The following is an 18,002-nucleotide window of genomic DNA, read 5'->3' on the forward strand; positions in this document are numbered from 1 at the left end:
CTTCCTCATCCCCAAAATTCTCGCTTGTCCTCTCTAGGGAACTTTGTGTGGGTTACTGGCATGCACGCTGGATGGCGATGATGTGAGTGGCAACCCTGCTGTGCCATGAAGATTCTGAGGGTTTAAAGAAAAGAGACCAGTTTGGAAAAGAGGGAGGCAGAGGAAGAGGAAAAAAATAAATAGAAAGAGAAGAAAACAGCTGGAGGAAGGCAAAGGAGGCCGTTTGCTGCTGACAAAAGGATGGGTAAGTGAACTTTTCGTGTTTGTTTGTGAGCTGCAGCCGTGAGGGTCATTTTTCAGTTGGTTATTAGCTGCACGGGAGGGGGAAACAGCCTCCAGAGCAGCAGCAGCGGCAGCGCATTCCTCTGCCAGGTGACTCACTGCTTGCCGCTGTATTTTTAGATCCCCCAGGCACACAGACACCTTTCCCCCTGCAGTGCCTTTGTAATTCAGCTGTAGAGGCATGCAGCGAGGTGAGGGCTGGAGAGGGTCCCCTGGCTGGCTGCACAGCCCCCCCACACCTGCACACCTATGGATGGGTGCAGGGATGCAGCAGGCACCTGGCAGCACATCGCTCCTGGGTCTCCATTCGGATGCCATGAGCCCGGAGCGGTGTCAGCCAGGCTGCCAGGAAGGGCTCTTAACACTTTGCAGTACGTGGGAAGCTGGGGGGAGGGGGTTGTCTTCTGTAGGTGCTTGGGAAAAGGCTGCTTTGGTCTTTGCAAAGACCCCCCCCACCCCCCTAAACATTGCTGCTAGATTTCCAGCAGGCATTGGCCAGCCCTATTTTTTCAGGTTCATTTTACTCCTTCCATCCCCCCCTTCACCCCCAAGTCTGTGGCAGCTGGAACATATTTCAAGCTGCCTGCTGCTGCCACAGAGGAAGCAGCAGCAGCAAAATACAAAAAAAAAAAAAAAAAAAAAAAAAAAAAAAAAAAAAAAAAAAAGAGGATTTAAATTAAAACTCTACCCATTAAATGAGAGGCACAGGCAGTCAGGGGCATTTTAGAGCAGGAATTGTTTTGCAGATTGAATTCTATTTTAATCCAAGCAGCAATAACTGCAGCACAGGGCTGGGCCTGTGTGTGTGACAAATCATCAAGTAATTATTTACTGAGGTGACAAATATCCCCTAGAATATTTCCTGTGGGGAGGAGGGGGTTCAGTCGTTACTGAGATTGCAACTCTGGGCAGAGGCACCAGCCATCAGATGGATACAGGTTATGGGAGGTGTGAGTCTGTGCTGGGTTTTCTGCCAGCCCCGCCACCCCCTCCACAATCATTCCAAGGTGTAAAATGTGACTGTCCTCACGTAAGGAGCACTGCTGCTCTCTGAGAGCTCTGACATCTCAAATGCAGGATCTGCCAGTCCAGCAGTGCTGTGGGGGAGAGATGGGAACTGGAACAGAAATAAACCCCTTGAAACTTTCTGTGTTTGCTGCTCCTGAGGCAAGGTTTGTGTCAACATTCTGTGTTTAGTTTCACAGAGTACATGATGTAGATACAAAATAATGACTGCTGAGGTACTCAGCTGCGTGTGGATCAGCTTAATGTGTCTAATGAGTCATGGTACAGAAAGATGTCTTCTGGCATTACCTTGCTGTTGGGTCCCATCCTAGCATTACATGGGGTCCTCCTCCTCAATGTGCTTGAATCTGTTTTATATTTCTCTGCACCTATTTTATGTTTGAGGCCCATAAAAATAATGAGCAAACCTACTCTTAAGCCCCAATCTCCGTGCAAAAAGTAAAGCCTTTACTTCCTGTCTAATTTTCCCAACAACGCCACATTTTAAAGCTGGATCAAAGTTTTCCATAAGCAGATTTCTCCCTTTTTCTGCAGTAATTTTAGGAGGAATTGGGACTTGCAGTTGCTTTTGAGAAGGGACACGTTTAGCAGCACGTCAGTAGCAGCAGCTTTGGCTCATTTCCTCTCCAGCACTGTGGAGCATTCAGCAGAGTGACTTGACAAATATGTTTATTGTGAAAACCTCAGCATCTACGATAAGGACACAGCAGCTACATTGAGAGATGATGTACAGGAGGAGAGTGGGCAGGGAGCAGGCTCTTGGTCCTCCCTAGGCGTCATAAATCACACCAAAGAATTGAATAACAACAGGAGAAGTGGGGATGGTGCTGGTAGGAGGGATAGCAAGGCAGGAACTCACAGGAGCAGGCTTCACACAGCGAAAGAAAGTGCAAGGCAGGAGGCAAACAGGTTGCCTTCAGAACCCACTGCTCTGCTCGTGCTGCGCTAGCCGCCCCCTGCCCTTCCTGATCCGCCGCCGCTTTGTCTCGATGGCCTCACAGTGCTCCTTTGTTTTCTTTTTCCCGTGGTAGGTTTCCATTTAATGAGGCAGCTGAGAGGCATGAGTGTGGTGTTGGTGCTGCTTCCGATGGTGCTGCTGGTGGTGCTGGCGGGGGCTCAGCGAGCCTGCCCCAAGAGCTGCAGGTGCGACGGCAAAATCGTCTACTGCGAGTCGCACGCCTTCAGAGACATCCCCCAGAACATCTCTGGCGGCTCTCAGGGCTTATCCCTGCGCTACAACAGCATCCAGAAGCTGAAATCCAATCAGTTCGCAGGCCTGAACCAGCTCATATGGCTTTACCTTGACCACAACTACATCAGCTCCGTGGACGAGGACGCGTTCCAGGGCATCCGCCGGCTGAAGGAGCTGATCCTGAGCTCCAACAAGATCACTCAGCTGCACAACAGAACCTTCCACCCCGTGCCCAACCTCCGCAACCTGGACCTCTCTTACAACAAGCTGCAGGTGCTGCAGTCGGAGCAGTTCAGGGGCCTGCGGAAGCTGCTGATCCTGCACCTGCGCTCCAACTCGCTCAAGTCGGTGCCCATCCGCATCTTCCAGGACTGCCGCAACCTGGACTTCCTGGACCTGGGCTACAACCGCCTGCGCAGCCTGTCCCGCAACGCCTTCGCCGGCCTCCTGAAGCTGACCGAGCTGCACCTGGAGCACAATCAGTTCTCCAAGATCAACTTTGCCCACTTCCCACGCCTCTTCAACCTGCGCTCCATCTACCTGCAGTGGAACAGGATCCGGTCCATCAGCCAAGGGCTGACGTGGACCTGGAGCTCCTTGCACAACTTGGATTTATCAGGCAACGACATCACCGGGATCGAGCCTGGCACCTTCCAGTGCCTCCCCAACCTCCAAAAGCTGAACCTGGATTCCAACAAGCTCACCAACATCTCTCAGGAGACCATCAACACGTGGATCTCGCTCATCTCCATCACTCTGTCTGGGAATATGTGGGAATGTACTCGCAGCATCTGCCCTCTCTTCACTTGGCTTAAGAACTTCAAGGGCAGCAAGGAGAGCACCATGATCTGCGCCGGCCCCAAGCACATCCAGGGCGAGAAAGTCAGTGACGCGGTGGAAACCTACAATATCTGTGCCGAAATCCAGGTGGTGGTGACTGAAAGGTCCTACCAGCCACCCAAAACCCCCCAGAGACCTCTCTTCATCCCCAGGCCTACTGTGTCCAAGCTGGAGAGCGAGCAGGTGACGTCCGCCACGCCCAGCCCCTCCGCTGCGCTGCCGACGCCGGGGCTGGAGCCGGACTACGAGCACGTCTCCTTCCACAAGATCATTGCGGGCAGTGTGGCTCTCTTCCTCTCCGTGGCCATGATTCTGTTGGTTATCTACGTCTCCTGGAAGCGTTACCCGGCCAGCATGAAGCAGCTGCAGCAGCACTCGCTCATGAGGAGGCGCAGGAAAAAGGTGCGGGAGTCAGAGAGGCAAATGAGCTCTCCCTTGCAGGAGTATTATGTGGACTACAAGCCAACAAACTCTGAGACCATGGATGTATCAGTTAATGGATCTGGGCCCTGCACCTACACCATCTCTGGCTCCAGGGAATGCGAGGTATGAACCATGACCCTCCTAAAACCATTTCAGCTGCTGGGAAGGAGAGGTAAATGTTTGAAGCTCTTGAGGTGTCTCTCTAAACACACGAAAGATTCATGAGGTTGCTGTGTCTCTGGGGTTGCTGGGTGTGGAAGGTTCTCTCCTCAGCAGCAGTGGTGGTGAAGGTTCTTGAATGTTTCTTGAATGATTCTGGTTTATTAGGAAAAAATAGATGAGGATGGAGGAAAGAGTTGTGGTAAAGGCTTCTGGAGTATTACTCCCCTCCCTTTTGTACCCAGGCTACAGGAGAGTCCCATTTGTAATGCATTGGTAGAAACAGAGATGTTTAAGAACCTTCTCTGGTTTAAGAACACACATGGGAACCTCTTTGCTGCAGACTCTGTGTCAAGTCTTGAGGGGTTTGTGGCCTATTTAAAGATAATGCCAAAGATTTTCTGCATCTTGTGGCTGGTTGAAGAGTAAACCAGGGATCAAGAGGACTGCAGCACAGCCTTAGAGCTAGGCACTGCTTTTCCTGGAGGAGCAGGAAGGTACCAGCTGCTTTGCCAGCTCTTCTGAACTGGAGCCTTGGAAAGGCCCTGGGTCAAACAGAACATCTGCAAACATCTGGGTCGGGAGAGGAGGATTCTTGAGGGGGAGTCAGGTTCATTTTCTTGCTCAGTGAAGGCTTTGCTTGAGAGCTGTGCTGGGGTGAAAGGTTTCCTCTACCTAAGGCCATGTTATGAGTTTGACTCATCCACATGGGGAATGCAAGCAGGAGAAGCTCTCAGTGCTTCTGCTGGCTGTGGTGCAAGGCAACAGCAGAGCTTTCCCTGGCTGTCTTGTCACTGACCCTGTTGGTGTGCGTGCAAGAAATGTTGGTACCTGTCAGTGCCACTGCTCCTCTATACCTGGTGAGCAGGATTGTTTAATCCTGCAGGTGATGTGCTGTGAGGGGGCTGTGGGGGGTTCTGCTTCCTTGCTTGTGGGCACATCCCCCTGGGAGTGCTGTGGAGCTATGTCCAATCCCATTGATGTGAGCTGGGCTTGGCTGTATGCAAGGTGTTAGAGGTGAGCAGTGCTGAGCAGGCTGCAGTTCTGGGGGCCTCACTTACAGCTGGATGCTGTCAGTTCCTGACAATAAGGCATCCTTAACATGTTGTGGTTTGGGCACCTGAAATCCCTGGGTGATTTTGGACCACAGAGCTGAGGGGAAGAGAAATTAAAGGTCTGTGTTTTGGGGTTGCTTTCTCTGGAGCAGCATCATCTTCAGGAAGGACAAGCAGCTGTCATACCCTTGTCATCTCCACCAGTGGGGTGTGAATGAAGGTTTGGGGTGGATTTTCCCTCTAAGCAGCATGAGGAGAGAGTAAATGATGCTAGCAAAGTTGTTTTGCATTTTCTCTGGCTGTCACAAGGAGCATTAATCTGACCTGAAAGGCTGTCTCCTCTTCATGCTGAAGTTTAACACTGCTGAAGTTTCATTAGCTTGAATAAAATGCTGTTTAATTTACACCCAGATGATATGGGAGAGAGCTGAATCTGCACTCAGAGCTCAGAGCCCTTGGAATGAAACCATCCTCTGTAACAGAACCTGGGCCATGATTGCAGGGCACAGAAGACAGGCAGTGTGTGATGTAGTCTGGGAGACTGAAAGCTGAATCATTTGCATTCTGGCAGATAAATGAGAGACTGAAGAGTCCTACCAGGCTGAGGAGCAGAGGGTCCATGTGCTGTCATCTCTTCATGCTGCTGTGATTGTCACACACAGCAGCAAACACAAGGGGACCCCAGTCCTCCTGCTTTGCAGGTGCTGTGGCAGCACCAGGACAGCTTTCTGCTGCAGCTCTTTTCAGGCTGAGTTAAGCTGGGGGACAACTTTGCACAACTGCAGCTGTGCATCGTGTGGTCAGTGGGGCTGTGTTGAGCACAGTGGTGCTGTCCAGACTGGCACAGAGGATGTACACCCTGGGTATGAATGGGGAAACCTTTGGCTGTCAGTGTAGGAGACCTGAGGGTGAGCAAAGAGTAGCTCACTGAAGGCAGTGTAGCAGCCATCAGAACCCAAAGAAATACTCTCTCCAGCTTGGATTTAAGATTCTTTGTCTCCATAGCTACAAGGCTCCACTTGTAGAAGCAGAGAGATGCTCTGTACAGTACTTTAAAATGGTAGGAAAATAAACCCTTGGAGTGTCTTCAGCAGTGGAAAACTTTTATGTTTGGGGGGGGGGGGGGGGAAGCAAATGAGCATCTCACTATTTGCTCATTGACCCAGGTGTGTGCACTCATGAGAAAACTGCTCTTAAAACTGTTCTTTGGTCCAGGCCCATCCTGCTGGCACTGACCTGCTCAGTCACTGTGCTTAGACTCAGCTTTCACCCAGGAAGGGAGCAGCTTAGGAGAGGCAGAAGGGTCTGGTTAGCAAAATGGAGGCAGGCAGGCAGGCTTCCAGGATTCACTGCTCAGGAGCTTGTTGTCTTTACTTTTTTTAGTAATGCTTTTCAAATGATTGTCTGCTCTCAGGTGTTCATCCCCACACAGGCCTGTGAGCGGCTGAGGTGTCCAGGAGTGGTGTCCTTCAGGAGAGGACTCATGGCTTGCTTCCCTTTTAACCTGGGAAAGATGCCTGAGCATCTCTGCTGCTGGGAGCTGGCTGCTGATGGCTTCAGAGCATGCCCTGGGGCTGTGTGAGTGTTCCTGCTCTGCTCCCAGGGATCATTTGGGGTTTAGAAGTGTCCAGCTCAGCTGCTCCTGCAGCCTCTTGTTTCCCATGGCAGAGCTGGCCTTGGGCTGCCATGCTGAGGTATTTATGCAGGCTCTGTGTTCCACAGCAGCAAGGCACAGGAGCAGGGCTGGTGTCTGTCAGTGGGTTGAGCTCAGGGAGCTTTCTAGATACAACAAAGCAACGCAAGGAGAGGAGAGCTGCCCTGCCTGGGGCACTTGTGCTGCAGGTGGAGGGGCTGCAGGTATGGTTTGTGTGGCTGCTTTTGCAAGTCCCTGCTTTGTGAATTATTTCTTGTACTAGAGAGGGAGAGCCAAAGCCAGGCTGGCTGTAAACCCGAGCGACTCTTGGCATCAGCAGGGTTATAATCACTGACACCTGGCCTGGGGTGTTCTGTTTAGTCTCTTGGCAAGGGGTTCTGGAAGAACTGGATGCTGATGGCTTTGGCTCTCACCATCCGGTTAGCAAGCTGCTGCTATCGCATTCTGGTGTTTGCTCTGTGCCTGTGCATCTTCCTCCCTCTCTCTCTCATATTTATTTGTACATTTGCTGAAGACCTGGGAGCCATAAAAAGCAATTTCCTAAACCAAGCTCTAATCTCATCTGTCTCCTACAGATCACACACAAAGTGCCTGTGCATGGCACTATGGATGTGTGTGGGGAGAGGGAAGGGTGCTACAGAGCCATTTCCCTCTCTCTTGTGGAAGGTTATTCAGCTCCATTTCTCAGGCTGCCAGTTACAAAACAACCAACAACCAACCCAACAAGTGAGCATCTTGGCTCTGGTAGCTGAGCACAGCTGATGTGAAGCCCTTGGAGAGCCAATTGACACAGACCTTGTGAGGTTGCTTTTTACACTTTGGCTTCTCAGTGTCTAACCATACCCAGTGCTGACAACCAAGGCCACCTGTTCCCTTCACAGGCCAGTTCCTCTCTGCCCTGCTGTTCCTGTGCTCTCCATTGGAGTGAGAAGCAGGGGCAGTTGTCACTTGGATTTGCACATGCTAAAATCAGTCACACAAAATTATGTTCACTTTGAATTCTGCTTCCTGCCCTCTTGCCAGTGGGAAGAAATGGATTGATGAAGGGAGGTGACATATGCAGACTCTGTGGGCTGCTGTTGACCTCCTGCTTTTGAGCCTAATTTGAAAGGAAATGTTGACGTGCCACTGGTGTTTATTATTTATTTGTTGCACACCACTGCTGTCTTGTTCTCAATAAGATGCAAAAAAGCAAAATAGTCTCCATAGCCCAGATCCTCTTCAGCCCAAGGTTCTAGTTCTGTAAGGACAGACATGGTTCTGGAGCTCAGCTTGGGAAGGGCTGCCCAGGGGCTGAGCATGAGCTGATGAGCTACTGAGACCTTAGGAGAGAAATGGCTCCATGCCTGGCAGAGTTTCTGAGCTGTGGGAGCAGTGCTGCTCCTTCTTTTGGCCATCAGCAAGGACTCCGTGGCAGAGGGGTGAGTTCATCCTAGCTTGGGGGAATGCAGAAGGAAGGTGGTTTCACAGGGAGTGCATTCAAGGAGAAGAATATGGTAGGTGAGGGGTGTGGGAAGCAGGAATTGTTAGCTTAGAGAACTCATTGCCATCAGCCTAGAGCCAGAGTTCTGTGGTTGTCTTTCCAGGGACTCCCTTTTGGAACACATTAGGATGGAGGTTGTTCATTTGGGTTTCTTATATCCTTCTGTGCTGTAGCTCCTTCTCTGCCTGCTTCTTCACCTCTCTGTGACTATAGATGGACCTCAAATTCTTGCTTGAGTTGTAAATCAATCTAAAAAAGCTCTGCCGTAAGCTCTGTGTTTGTACTGGGAGGGTAAGCAAAGGCTAAGCCAAGAGCTGCTCCTCGGTGCAGTGTATCTGGAAGAAATATGTCAGGAGTGGCTGAGAGGTGAAATCCTTCAGGCACCAGGCCAGAGAGCGAGGGTTCAGGAGAAGGGGGATTTAAAAAATGTCTCCAGGAGTAGGACCAAAAGTAGAGACTTGTGTCTGTTACCCTTCAGAGCCTTCACCAGCCCTGCAGACTTGTTCTGGCAAGTGCAATGTCAGCGCACAGGAGGTTGTGCTCTACAAGTAGCAGTGATGTAGTAATAAACACAGAGGGGCAGATTTTGCTGGGCTCAGCACTTGCAGGGTGTGAGCTGTGCCAGAGACTTCACCCAGAGCCTGGCCCTGCTTCCAGCAGAGCTCAGCCAGCTGTGCAGCAGCAGCAATTGAGGCTCTGGGTGTAGATTTGGAAAGGAAGCTGCGGAAGGATGCTGAGCACTTGTGAAAGTCTTACTCAGTCCTTTTTCAGGAGCCTGGCTGAGGGATGAGCTTGGCTGAGATCTGGTCTTGCAGTACAGGTGCTGCTGAGACCTTGGAAGTGATTAGCTGTGAGGCAATGCAGACAGCCTCACCAGTGAGATTATTTGGTGCTCCTCCCCAGCCCTGTTCTGCAGACCCTTCCCTGGACATGCTGCAGCTCCTCAATGTCCTTTGTGGAGCGAGGGCCCCAAAGCTGAACCCAGTACACAAGGGGTGGCCTCAGCAGTGCCCAGTCCAGGGGCACTATCACTGCTCTGCTCCTGCTGGCCACACCATTGCTGATCCAGGCCAGGATGCTGGTGGCCGCCTTGGCCACCTGGGCACCCCCTGGCTCATCTCCAGCTGCTGTCAAGCAGCACCCACAGGTCCTTTTCTGCTGAGCATCTTTTCAACCACTCTGCCCCAAGCCTGGAGCCTTCATGGAGTTCTTGTGACCCAAGTGCAGGACCCAGCATTTGCCCTTGCTGAATCGTATCCCATTGTCCTCAGCTCTTCAATCCAGCCTGTCCAGGTCCCTCTGCAGAGCCTTCCTACCTTCAAGCACATCACCACTGCAGACTTACTTAGATGTGGAACCTCCCTAACCACATTTCAGACATTACATTTGCTCCTTCAGGTCTCATCCAGAGGCTGGCAGTTGAATGGATGCTGAGGATTCTTAGTCTTAAGCATAAGATCCAGCTGGGAGGGTAACTGATGGACCATTATCCTCCCCTCCTTCTCATCACCTCTTTTTCTACTTCCCCAAACTTTGCCATTTTCTAGAAGCTTCATGTGTTGAGCTGTGCACAATGAGGACTGCTCACATGGAGAGGATGCTGCCCTGTAAAAGCTTTGTACCAGAGAAGAAAATCCTTGTGCTGCTATTATAATTGTTGCTCAGGTCCTTGCTTCAGGATTCCTGCATTGCTGGAGCTGTGACAGACACAGTTTGCCCTCTCCATCTCCCTCTTTCCTTTCTCTCATCTCTTCTTCTGCTCCTGCTCAAACTCTGTGATGTGCTGCCAGTATTTTAAGGAGGAGGAAAAAAAAAATCAATTTTAGTCCATTATGTAGCTCCTGCCAGGAGGGAGAATGCTAACAGAAATAGCAGAGAAATCTGTGGAACCTATTCAGTTTTTACACACCAAAACATGAAAAACCTCAAGCTCTAAAAGGGGTAAACAATCTTAAGTATCCTGCTGCCAGAAACATTCCTCAAACTCCTCCAGAATAATGGAGCTGACCTGATTCTTGATATTAAGTCTGGTGCTTAAACCACAAGGGCTGTGCCTGCACAGCTCCCTGAGCTGCCCTGGGTGCTGAGGATGTGCTGGTTTGCTGCTTCCTGACGGTGGTGCTCTTAGGCACAGGCTCCTTCTGCAGACGTGCTGCCCCTAGCAGAAGACAGCTAAAGTCTCAAAGCCTTTGGGACTTCAGGTTTCAGCTCTGCAGGTGTGTTACAGAATCACAGACTGACAGAACTGTGGGGGTTGGAAGGGGCCTCTGGAAGTCATTCAGTCCAGCCCCCCTGGGACAGCAGTGCACCCACAGCAGCTTGCCCAGGACTGCGATGTCCAGGTGGGTTTGGAATCTCTCCAGAGGAGGAGACTTCACAATCTCTCTGGGCAGCCTGCTGGAGGGCTCCAGTACCCTCAAAGTAAAGAATTTTCTCCTTAAATTCAAGTGAAACCTCCTGGGTTCTAGTTTGTGCCCATTGCCCCTTGTCCTGTCACTGGGCACACCAAGAAGAGCCCAGCCCCATCCTCCTGCACCCTACCTTTTAGATATTTCTGTGCATTGCTCAGATTCCCTCTGGGGCTGCTCTTCTCCAGGCTCAACAGCCCCAGGGCTCTCAGCCTTTGCTCCTCTTGAGCTGGGGAGCTCAGAACTGGACACAATGCTCCAGGCTCTGGCCTCAGCAGGGTAGAATAGAGAATCTCCCTTGGCCTGCTGGGCACACTCCTCGCACACCCTTCCATTGATCCTGTCTGCTGGTTATGCTGAGGCCGTCTCATGCCTTCCTAGCAGGGGCTGTGTGGCACCTAGGAGCGTGCAGCCCTCCCCTGCTGCCCATTTGGAGGCAGAAGATTGCAGTGTGCTTGGTGCCATGCAGGTTTGGCCATTTCCAGCCAGGTGGTTGAGCACTGCACACAGAGGGGCTGCAGCAGTCAGCAGCTGTGGCACTGCTCAGCTGTTACCTGGGGTGCAGCCAGAGCAGCTCAGGCTGCCTGTGGATCTCTCCATCTGCACAAACTATGACTGGATCAATGCTCAGCCATTTCCTGGGAGCTGTTGTCTCTGTCCCCAGCTGCAGAACCCCAGTGTGGTCAGGAGCCAGGGCATGCAGTGCAGGGGTGAGGTGAAGGAGGAGTTCCCTTTGGGGGCTTTGGCCACTTGGCCTGATGAATACGGTTTGGTTTTGCCTTTTCAAGCCACAACAGAAAGAAGTTTCCTTTGTGGTACACAACAATACAAAAAAAAAAATATTCCTGGTTTTAGCCTACAGGGAAAACTGTTATGATCAGCTTGTTGGTGATCAAAGGTGGACAATGATGCTGTGTGCTTGCATGGCTTTGGGTTTGCTTTATGTGAAGACCTAAATGGGAAAGGTTGACCTTAAGCTTGATATGACACTGAATTTTGTGTGTTCTTTTGTCATCCAGAAGAGCAGAGCCCTTCTCTGCCTGAGCATTTCAACCTCCCTGCAAGTGTTAGTACACCAGGAAAAAAAAAAACATAAAAACCCTTAAATGGCTGTTAAATGACTTTGTGTTAAATGGTTTGTGGGGATGTGGCACGTCCTTCATCACAACAGGCAGAGCTCAAGTAATTGCCTGGTGTGCAAAGATCTTTTGATAGGTTGGGTGTGTGCACAATGCCTCCAGCTGTGTACTGAGAGCAATGCACAGTGGAGAAAAAGCCCCAATTTCTGACAGACAATGCAGAAGCCACTTTCAAAGCAGGAGGTTCGTTGTATTGAGGTTTTTTTCTCTGTAAACGCTGGTCAAGGTTGGTTTTTTTCCCTTGCTTGCATGGAAAGAGGAGGCTTTTCCTCTGTTACTTGTATTTTAATCTAATTAAGAAGCAGGCAGTAGAAAGAGGTAAGCTGAGGGTAATGGTAGTGTTATTACTGTGGCTATTGGTGTTAGGGCAGCAGCTGACAGCTTCTCGTTTCCATGTATGAAAACACTGAAGGACTCATTTTGTGCCCGGCGGAAGAGGACACAGCAGGTGACTAAAGGAGCAGGGCAGAGCAAGGAGCTGCAGTCCTGAGGGTGATTTGCCTGCAGGAGATGAGGTGAGCAGGGAGTGCTGCAGGCAAATCACCCTCACCTTTGAGGATGCTGTGCTCCTGGAATGGCTTCAGGCGGCCTCCTGCAGTGAAGAGGCCCCGCCCCGTTCTGGGGCCCCGCCCTGCTCTGGGGCCCCGCCCCACTCTGGGGCCATCCCATGTCCTGTGTTCACACCATGCACCAGGCAAAACCCGCTCCCGGGCAGCAGGCCAAGGGAAGACCTCTTTGGCACTGAGCACAAGCTTGGAGTTCTCCATGGGAAGGTCAACCTCACTCTTGGTTCCTCACACTCACATCCCCAGACTCATTTCTTTATTCAATGCAGGGAGTGGCTGTGATGAATGGACTTGACTTGGGTGGTTTTGCTCATTTTCAAACCCAGCTCTCATTAAAACTCAGCTTCTCCTCCTGCATGGTGGCCTCTCCAACCCCAGATGATTCTTCACTGCTCTCATCTTTCACTGACACTTCTGTTTGGATGATCTCTGTGCCATGATGGATGCTTTAAAGAGAACCAACTAGGCCCTCAGATTTTTACCCTGGTTCAACCAGCATTTGTTAACCTTCTAAATCATCTTGGGCACGAATTGTGCTGCTTCTTAAATTTAGAATGATGTGATTGCCTCAAACCTCTCCATGTGTTAATTAAATCTTCATAATTGTGGTTTCTTGAGCCTGACAGGTTATAAATAGCTGTTCCTGCCCCCTCCTGCAGCAGCCTGGTCTGAGTGACAGCCCAAGAGGCTATTGTGCAAACTCTGTGTCCGCAGCAGCTCTCCCCTCTGCCATGGTTTGATGGTCCTGAAATAATTCACAGTGTTGTTCCTAAAGGCCAGTTAATTGTCAAGCACTTCTCACATCGTGTGGAGAGGGGAGGAATGGGTTCTCTGGGTCATCCTCACCCATTCAGTTTAGCTGGACATGTACTAAGGAATGCTGAAGGTCAGGGCAGATGCTCCATGCTGTGACTGCAGACCCAGGTCAGAACACTTAGAACAAATCCAAGGATCATGATGTTTTGGCAGTCGTTTTGTTTCCACTTATAAAGTCATGCCTCATCCAAGATTTTCACAATATCATGGAATCATTTTGGCTGGAAAAGACCTTTAAGATCAAGTCCAACTTTCAGGCAAATGCCCCTCAACCATGGTCCCAAGTGTCATGGCCACACATTCCTTGAACACCTCCAGGGATGGGAACTCCACCACCTCCCTGGGCAACCTGTGCCAATCCCTGACCACTCCAGCAGCAAAGAATTTTTTCCTCATCTCCAACTCAATTTTCTCCTGGTGCAGCTTGAGGCCATTGCCTCTCACACTGTCATTTGTTCCTTGGGAGAGGAGACCAACCCCCACCTGGCTCCAGCCTCATTGTATTTGTAGAGAGCAATGAGGTCTCCCTTCAGCCTCCTCTTCTCCAGGCTACACAACCCCAGCTTCTCCTCACCAGATCTGTTCTCCAGACCCTTTTAGTGTAAACAGAAGCCTCTCTGTTGTTGCTGGAGTTGTCCTCTGTGTTGCCATGTGCTGGGTCTTCACCTGGGGAGGAGTAGAGCTGCTGTGCTGTAACTGGCACAGGCAGAACAGCTTCATGAGGTTACACATTGCTGCAAACCAGATGGCTCCAGGCACTGTTGTTGCTAATCTGGAGAAGGAAAAAATGCTGCAAACATTGAATCTGACCAAGGATTTGTACAAGCTCCCTGCTCGACTTTTGATCTTCCCTAACTTCAGAGCTGCTCTGTCCCCTGTGTGTGGGAATGAGGTAGAAATGATGTTAGTGGGAGCATTCTCAGGCTTGCATTATGGATGGAGCCATCAGGTAATTATTTGTTGCTTTTTAATTACTCCCCTTTAATGTAGGTCTGCATGCTGTTTACAGCTCTAATTTGTGGAAGAACCTAAGGCTAGATCTTCAGCTGCTGCTCTGCTTCCTCCTTGCTCCTCCAGTTATAGAAAGAAATGGTACCACCAGCTGGAACTCCTGGATGAGGAGATGTGTCATCATGACTGGCCCGGCTCAGGGAGCTTCCAATGGGAAGCTCAACCTTTCTTTCCAGGGCTGGAGGATGCCTTTCCTCCTTGTGCCTTTGTAAAGCAAGGTGATCCCTTCCTCCTTGTGCCTTTGTAAAGCAAGGTGATCCACAGCCAGCTCCAGCTGGAGGCCAGGAGGTTTAGGCAGTGTTCTAAACTGCTGTTCATTTACTGCATGAGCCGGGAGGGATTGTTCCATTGCAAACTGGCACATTTCAAACGAAGAAAGGGAAGCAAGGTCACGTTGACTTTCATTACAATTTGAGCGTTGAAACCAATCCTTACGTCTTTGAATACACTTTGCAGTCTTTGCCCTCCTACCCACTTACACCCAGGGTCAGGCTGAGAGGATTGTTTTTCACTCCCTTACTCCGCAGTGGCTGGCAGAATAGGGCTGGGGCTTTAGCTCCTGCTTTAGTAGGCGAGAAAAAAGTATTGTCTGGAGCCTTGAGGGATTCCTGCTGAGCCTGTTTTGTTCCTGGCATAAAAGCCAGCCTGAAGTGCTGGGCTTTGTCTTGGTGTGGTATTAGCAGGTGCCTATTTAGTTCTTTTAACACCTTTATACCGTATTCAGATGCAACAGAGACTGACTTACAGCCACTCAGGTGCTGCCTTCTCCCAGTGTAGCTTCCTGCAGGAGCAGGGAAATTGCATTATTTTAATGTAAATCTTGGATCCATTTCTTTTGCCCGGCTTTATCATTTTCTTTCCCGCAGCCTCTAAATAATACCTTAGGCTCCTGGCTTAAAAAGCCACATCGATGTCACACACAAAGTGGAATCAGGAGATGAAGGCAGCTTGTGTGGGTTTGGGGCTGGAACACAAATTGTGCAAATCAAAAGAGGAAGCAACCCACTGGCGAGCCTGAATGATCAGAAATTGGTATTTGGAAACAAAAATCTTGGAGTATTTTCTCAGCTGCCTTTTCTTTGTTGGATTTATCAAGAGTCCCAGAGTGCACAAAGCTCTGGCAGTCTGAGGAATTGATTAACCTTCTCATATTTGTGATTAGCTCCCAAATATTTATTGTGTTAGCTCCTGAGAACAAGGTCAAGACTTTGTTTTGCTGTAATAGAGCAGGGACTGGAAACAGCATTGCTGCAGGGAGCTCTCCACGCAGCTTATGCTGAAAACCAGGCACAGCCTTTGGCAGATCACTGCCACCTGTGTCCAGCGAGGATTAGAGCAGGAAGGCCACCAGCAGCCCGGCCTGAATCAGGAATCACAGGGCCAGGAGGGCCAGGGAAGAGTTTGTTGTTGTTTAACCCTTTGCCTGGCCCCCAACCCTGGTATCCAACCTGTGAGGTTGCTTTGGCTTCTGAGCTGAGTCTCCTTCACTGTTCAGTGCAATTCACCAAGGTGCTCTGCATCTGCTGTCCCTCTCCAAAGAGCCTTCCCGGCTTGCTGGCTTCAGCAGCCTGAGGAAATGGCTCTTTCACCCCCAGCCCCCAAACGAGGTGGGTTGCTGGCCTCAGCAAGGTGGATGTTGATTGCTCTGTTGTTAATGGACTGCTTCAACAGGGCTATGTCACTAATGAATTCTTCAGTAAGCTACAGAAAAGAGGCTCCTGAAGGGCAGGTATTACTCTGGAATAATTATATTCAAGAGCTTCTGTAAATACAGGATTTTGGTAATTGAGCTGAGGTAGAAAGGAAGGCATTTGTCAGAGCTCCCAAGTCTGTCTTGTTCTGCTGAATTAACAAATGTTGTGGTTATAGGTAATTAATTAAAAATCATTGATAAGTCCAGGAGTTGTAGCAGGGTCTTTTCTCCCATTAATCTGACATGATAAACTGTAGAAGATGGATTCGAAGTTGATGTCAGGAGCATGTTGCAATTCACAAAGCATTTCCTGGAGTGAGCTCAGCAATGAACTGAAATGCAACATGGGTTCAGCTCCATGGCAAAACACCTCGCACTACCTCTGAGCTGCTTCTGTGCCCAGACCTTCCTACCTGTCTCAGGTCTCCACAATCTTCTCTCCTTAAACCATGCACCCTGGGCTGCAGCAAAAGCAGAAGATGGAGAGAGAGGATTCTGCCCCTCTGCTCTGCTCTGGGGGGACCTCACCTGCAGTGCTGTGTCCAGCTCTAAGATCATTGAATCCAACCATTAGCCCAACACCACCATGGCCACCAAGCCATGTCCCCAAGTGCCATGGCCACAGGTTTCTTGAACACCTCCAGGGATGGGGACTCCTCCACCTCCTTGGGCAGCCTCTGCCAATCCCTGACCTGAGCTTCTAGCAAACAGGTTCCAGCCTGGGTGTTCCCCAGGCAGGTCATGCCTGCAGATCATAGAGCCCTTTAGGCTGGGAAATGTGCAAAGCCTGTGTGCAGGTATTTGTGGGAGTGGACCTAGCCAGGCTGGATCCATGGGCCAAGGCCAGCAGAATGAGGTTCAACAAGGCCAGGTGCTGGGTGCTGCACTTGGGTCATAACAGCCCTATGAATGCTCCAGGCTTGGGGCAGAGTGGCTGGAAACTGCCCAGCAGAAAAGGACCTGGGGGTGTTGGTTGACAGCAGCTGAAGATGACCCAGAGTGTGCCCAGGTGGCCCAGAAGGCCACCAGCATCCTGGCCTGGATCAGCAATGGTGAGGCCAGCAGGAGCAGGGCAGGGATGGTGCCCTTGGACTCAAGAAATGTGTGGCCATGGTGCTTGGGGACATGGCTTGGTGGCCATGGTGGGCTGGGTTGATGGTTGGACTCAATCTTGGAGATCTTTTCCAGCCCAAACCATTCTCTGATTCTGTGGTTCCCTTTACTTTGTTGAAGTTTTCCAGTATCTTGTTTTTCTCTGGTTATTATTTTGCATCCCCCCAGTGTGGGTGAGGCAGGGTCTGGCCTCATCCACAGTTCAGGCTTACCACAGCAATTAATGATTTGCTCTGTGTACACTTTGTAAGAGGTTTAGGAAGTGCTGGTTAATGATTGATGAATTTTTAAAGAGGATAAGCACATAAATAAGAGGTCACATGTGATTTCTGGTAATTTCTTACAGCATGTATCAATTATTTATTAATTGTTGATAAGCTGTTTACAAATGCAGGCTCAGATGAGCTGCAGTCATACAGCCAAGGAAAAATCTCTCCAGACTAATGGCTGCTCCACAGAAACACCAGTCCAGTTCAGGGGGTGAGGGAAACTAGGTTAAAACATGGAGTGAACAAAAAATCAGTTGTCAGAGTTCCCATCTGATTCTGAGATGAAGTGTGGAGGTTCAGGGGCCAGCTGGCCAGCTGCCACTCGGGGTAATGGAAAACCACTCTGAGGAGAGGTCTCCCTCTGGATCTTCTGCTCCATTCAGGACTTGCTGAACACAGGAGCTGTGTGGTTTGAATTCACTTGCAGCGATAGTCAGAGGGCTCAGTGCCTCACCCCTCAGTGTGGAAACAGAAGGGCTTTAGGAGAGTTTCTGCCTTCATTCAACAAGGCCAAGAGCTGGGTCCTGCACCTGGGTCACAACCACCTCATGAACGCTCCAGGCTTGGGGCAGAGGGGCTGGAAACTGCTTGGCAGAGAAAGACCTGGGGGTGCTAATCAATGACAGCTGAAGGTGAGCCAGCAGTATGCCCAGGTGGCCAAGGAGGCCACCAGCATCCTGGCTTGCATCAGCAATGGTGTGGCCAGCTGAGGGGAGACCTCATCGCGCTCTACAACTCCCTGAGCAGAGGCTGGAGCCAGGTGGGAGCTGGGCTCTTCTCCCTAGCATCAGGTGATAGGAGGAGAGGAAATGACTTGGAGTTGCAGCAGGAGAGGTTTAGGCTGGAGATTAGAAGGACCTCTGGGTGCTTTAT

General features: G+C 50.5%; 1 protein-coding gene across 1 annotated transcript in view; it reads left to right on the top strand.

Annotated features, from left to right (window-relative positions):
• Positions 1-2,129: 2,129 nt before the first annotated feature.
• LRRTM4 (leucine rich repeat transmembrane neuronal 4) overlaps positions 2,130-18,002 on the top strand; it is a 111,972-nt gene continuing 96,099 nt past the window's right edge. Inside the window, exons 1-2 of the mRNA XM_054396619.1 lie at positions 2,130-2,138; positions 2,258-3,886. Coding sequence (XP_054252594.1) covers positions 2,130-2,138; positions 2,258-3,886 — 1,638 coding nt within the window. The remainder of the gene's footprint in view (positions 2,139-2,257; positions 3,887-18,002) is intronic.

This window comes from Indicator indicator, chromosome 38 (genome assembly GCF_027791375.1).
Source record: "Indicator indicator isolate 239-I01 chromosome 38, UM_Iind_1.1, whole genome shotgun sequence".
Taxonomy (NCBI): domain Eukaryota; kingdom Metazoa; phylum Chordata; class Aves; order Piciformes; family Indicatoridae; genus Indicator; species Indicator indicator.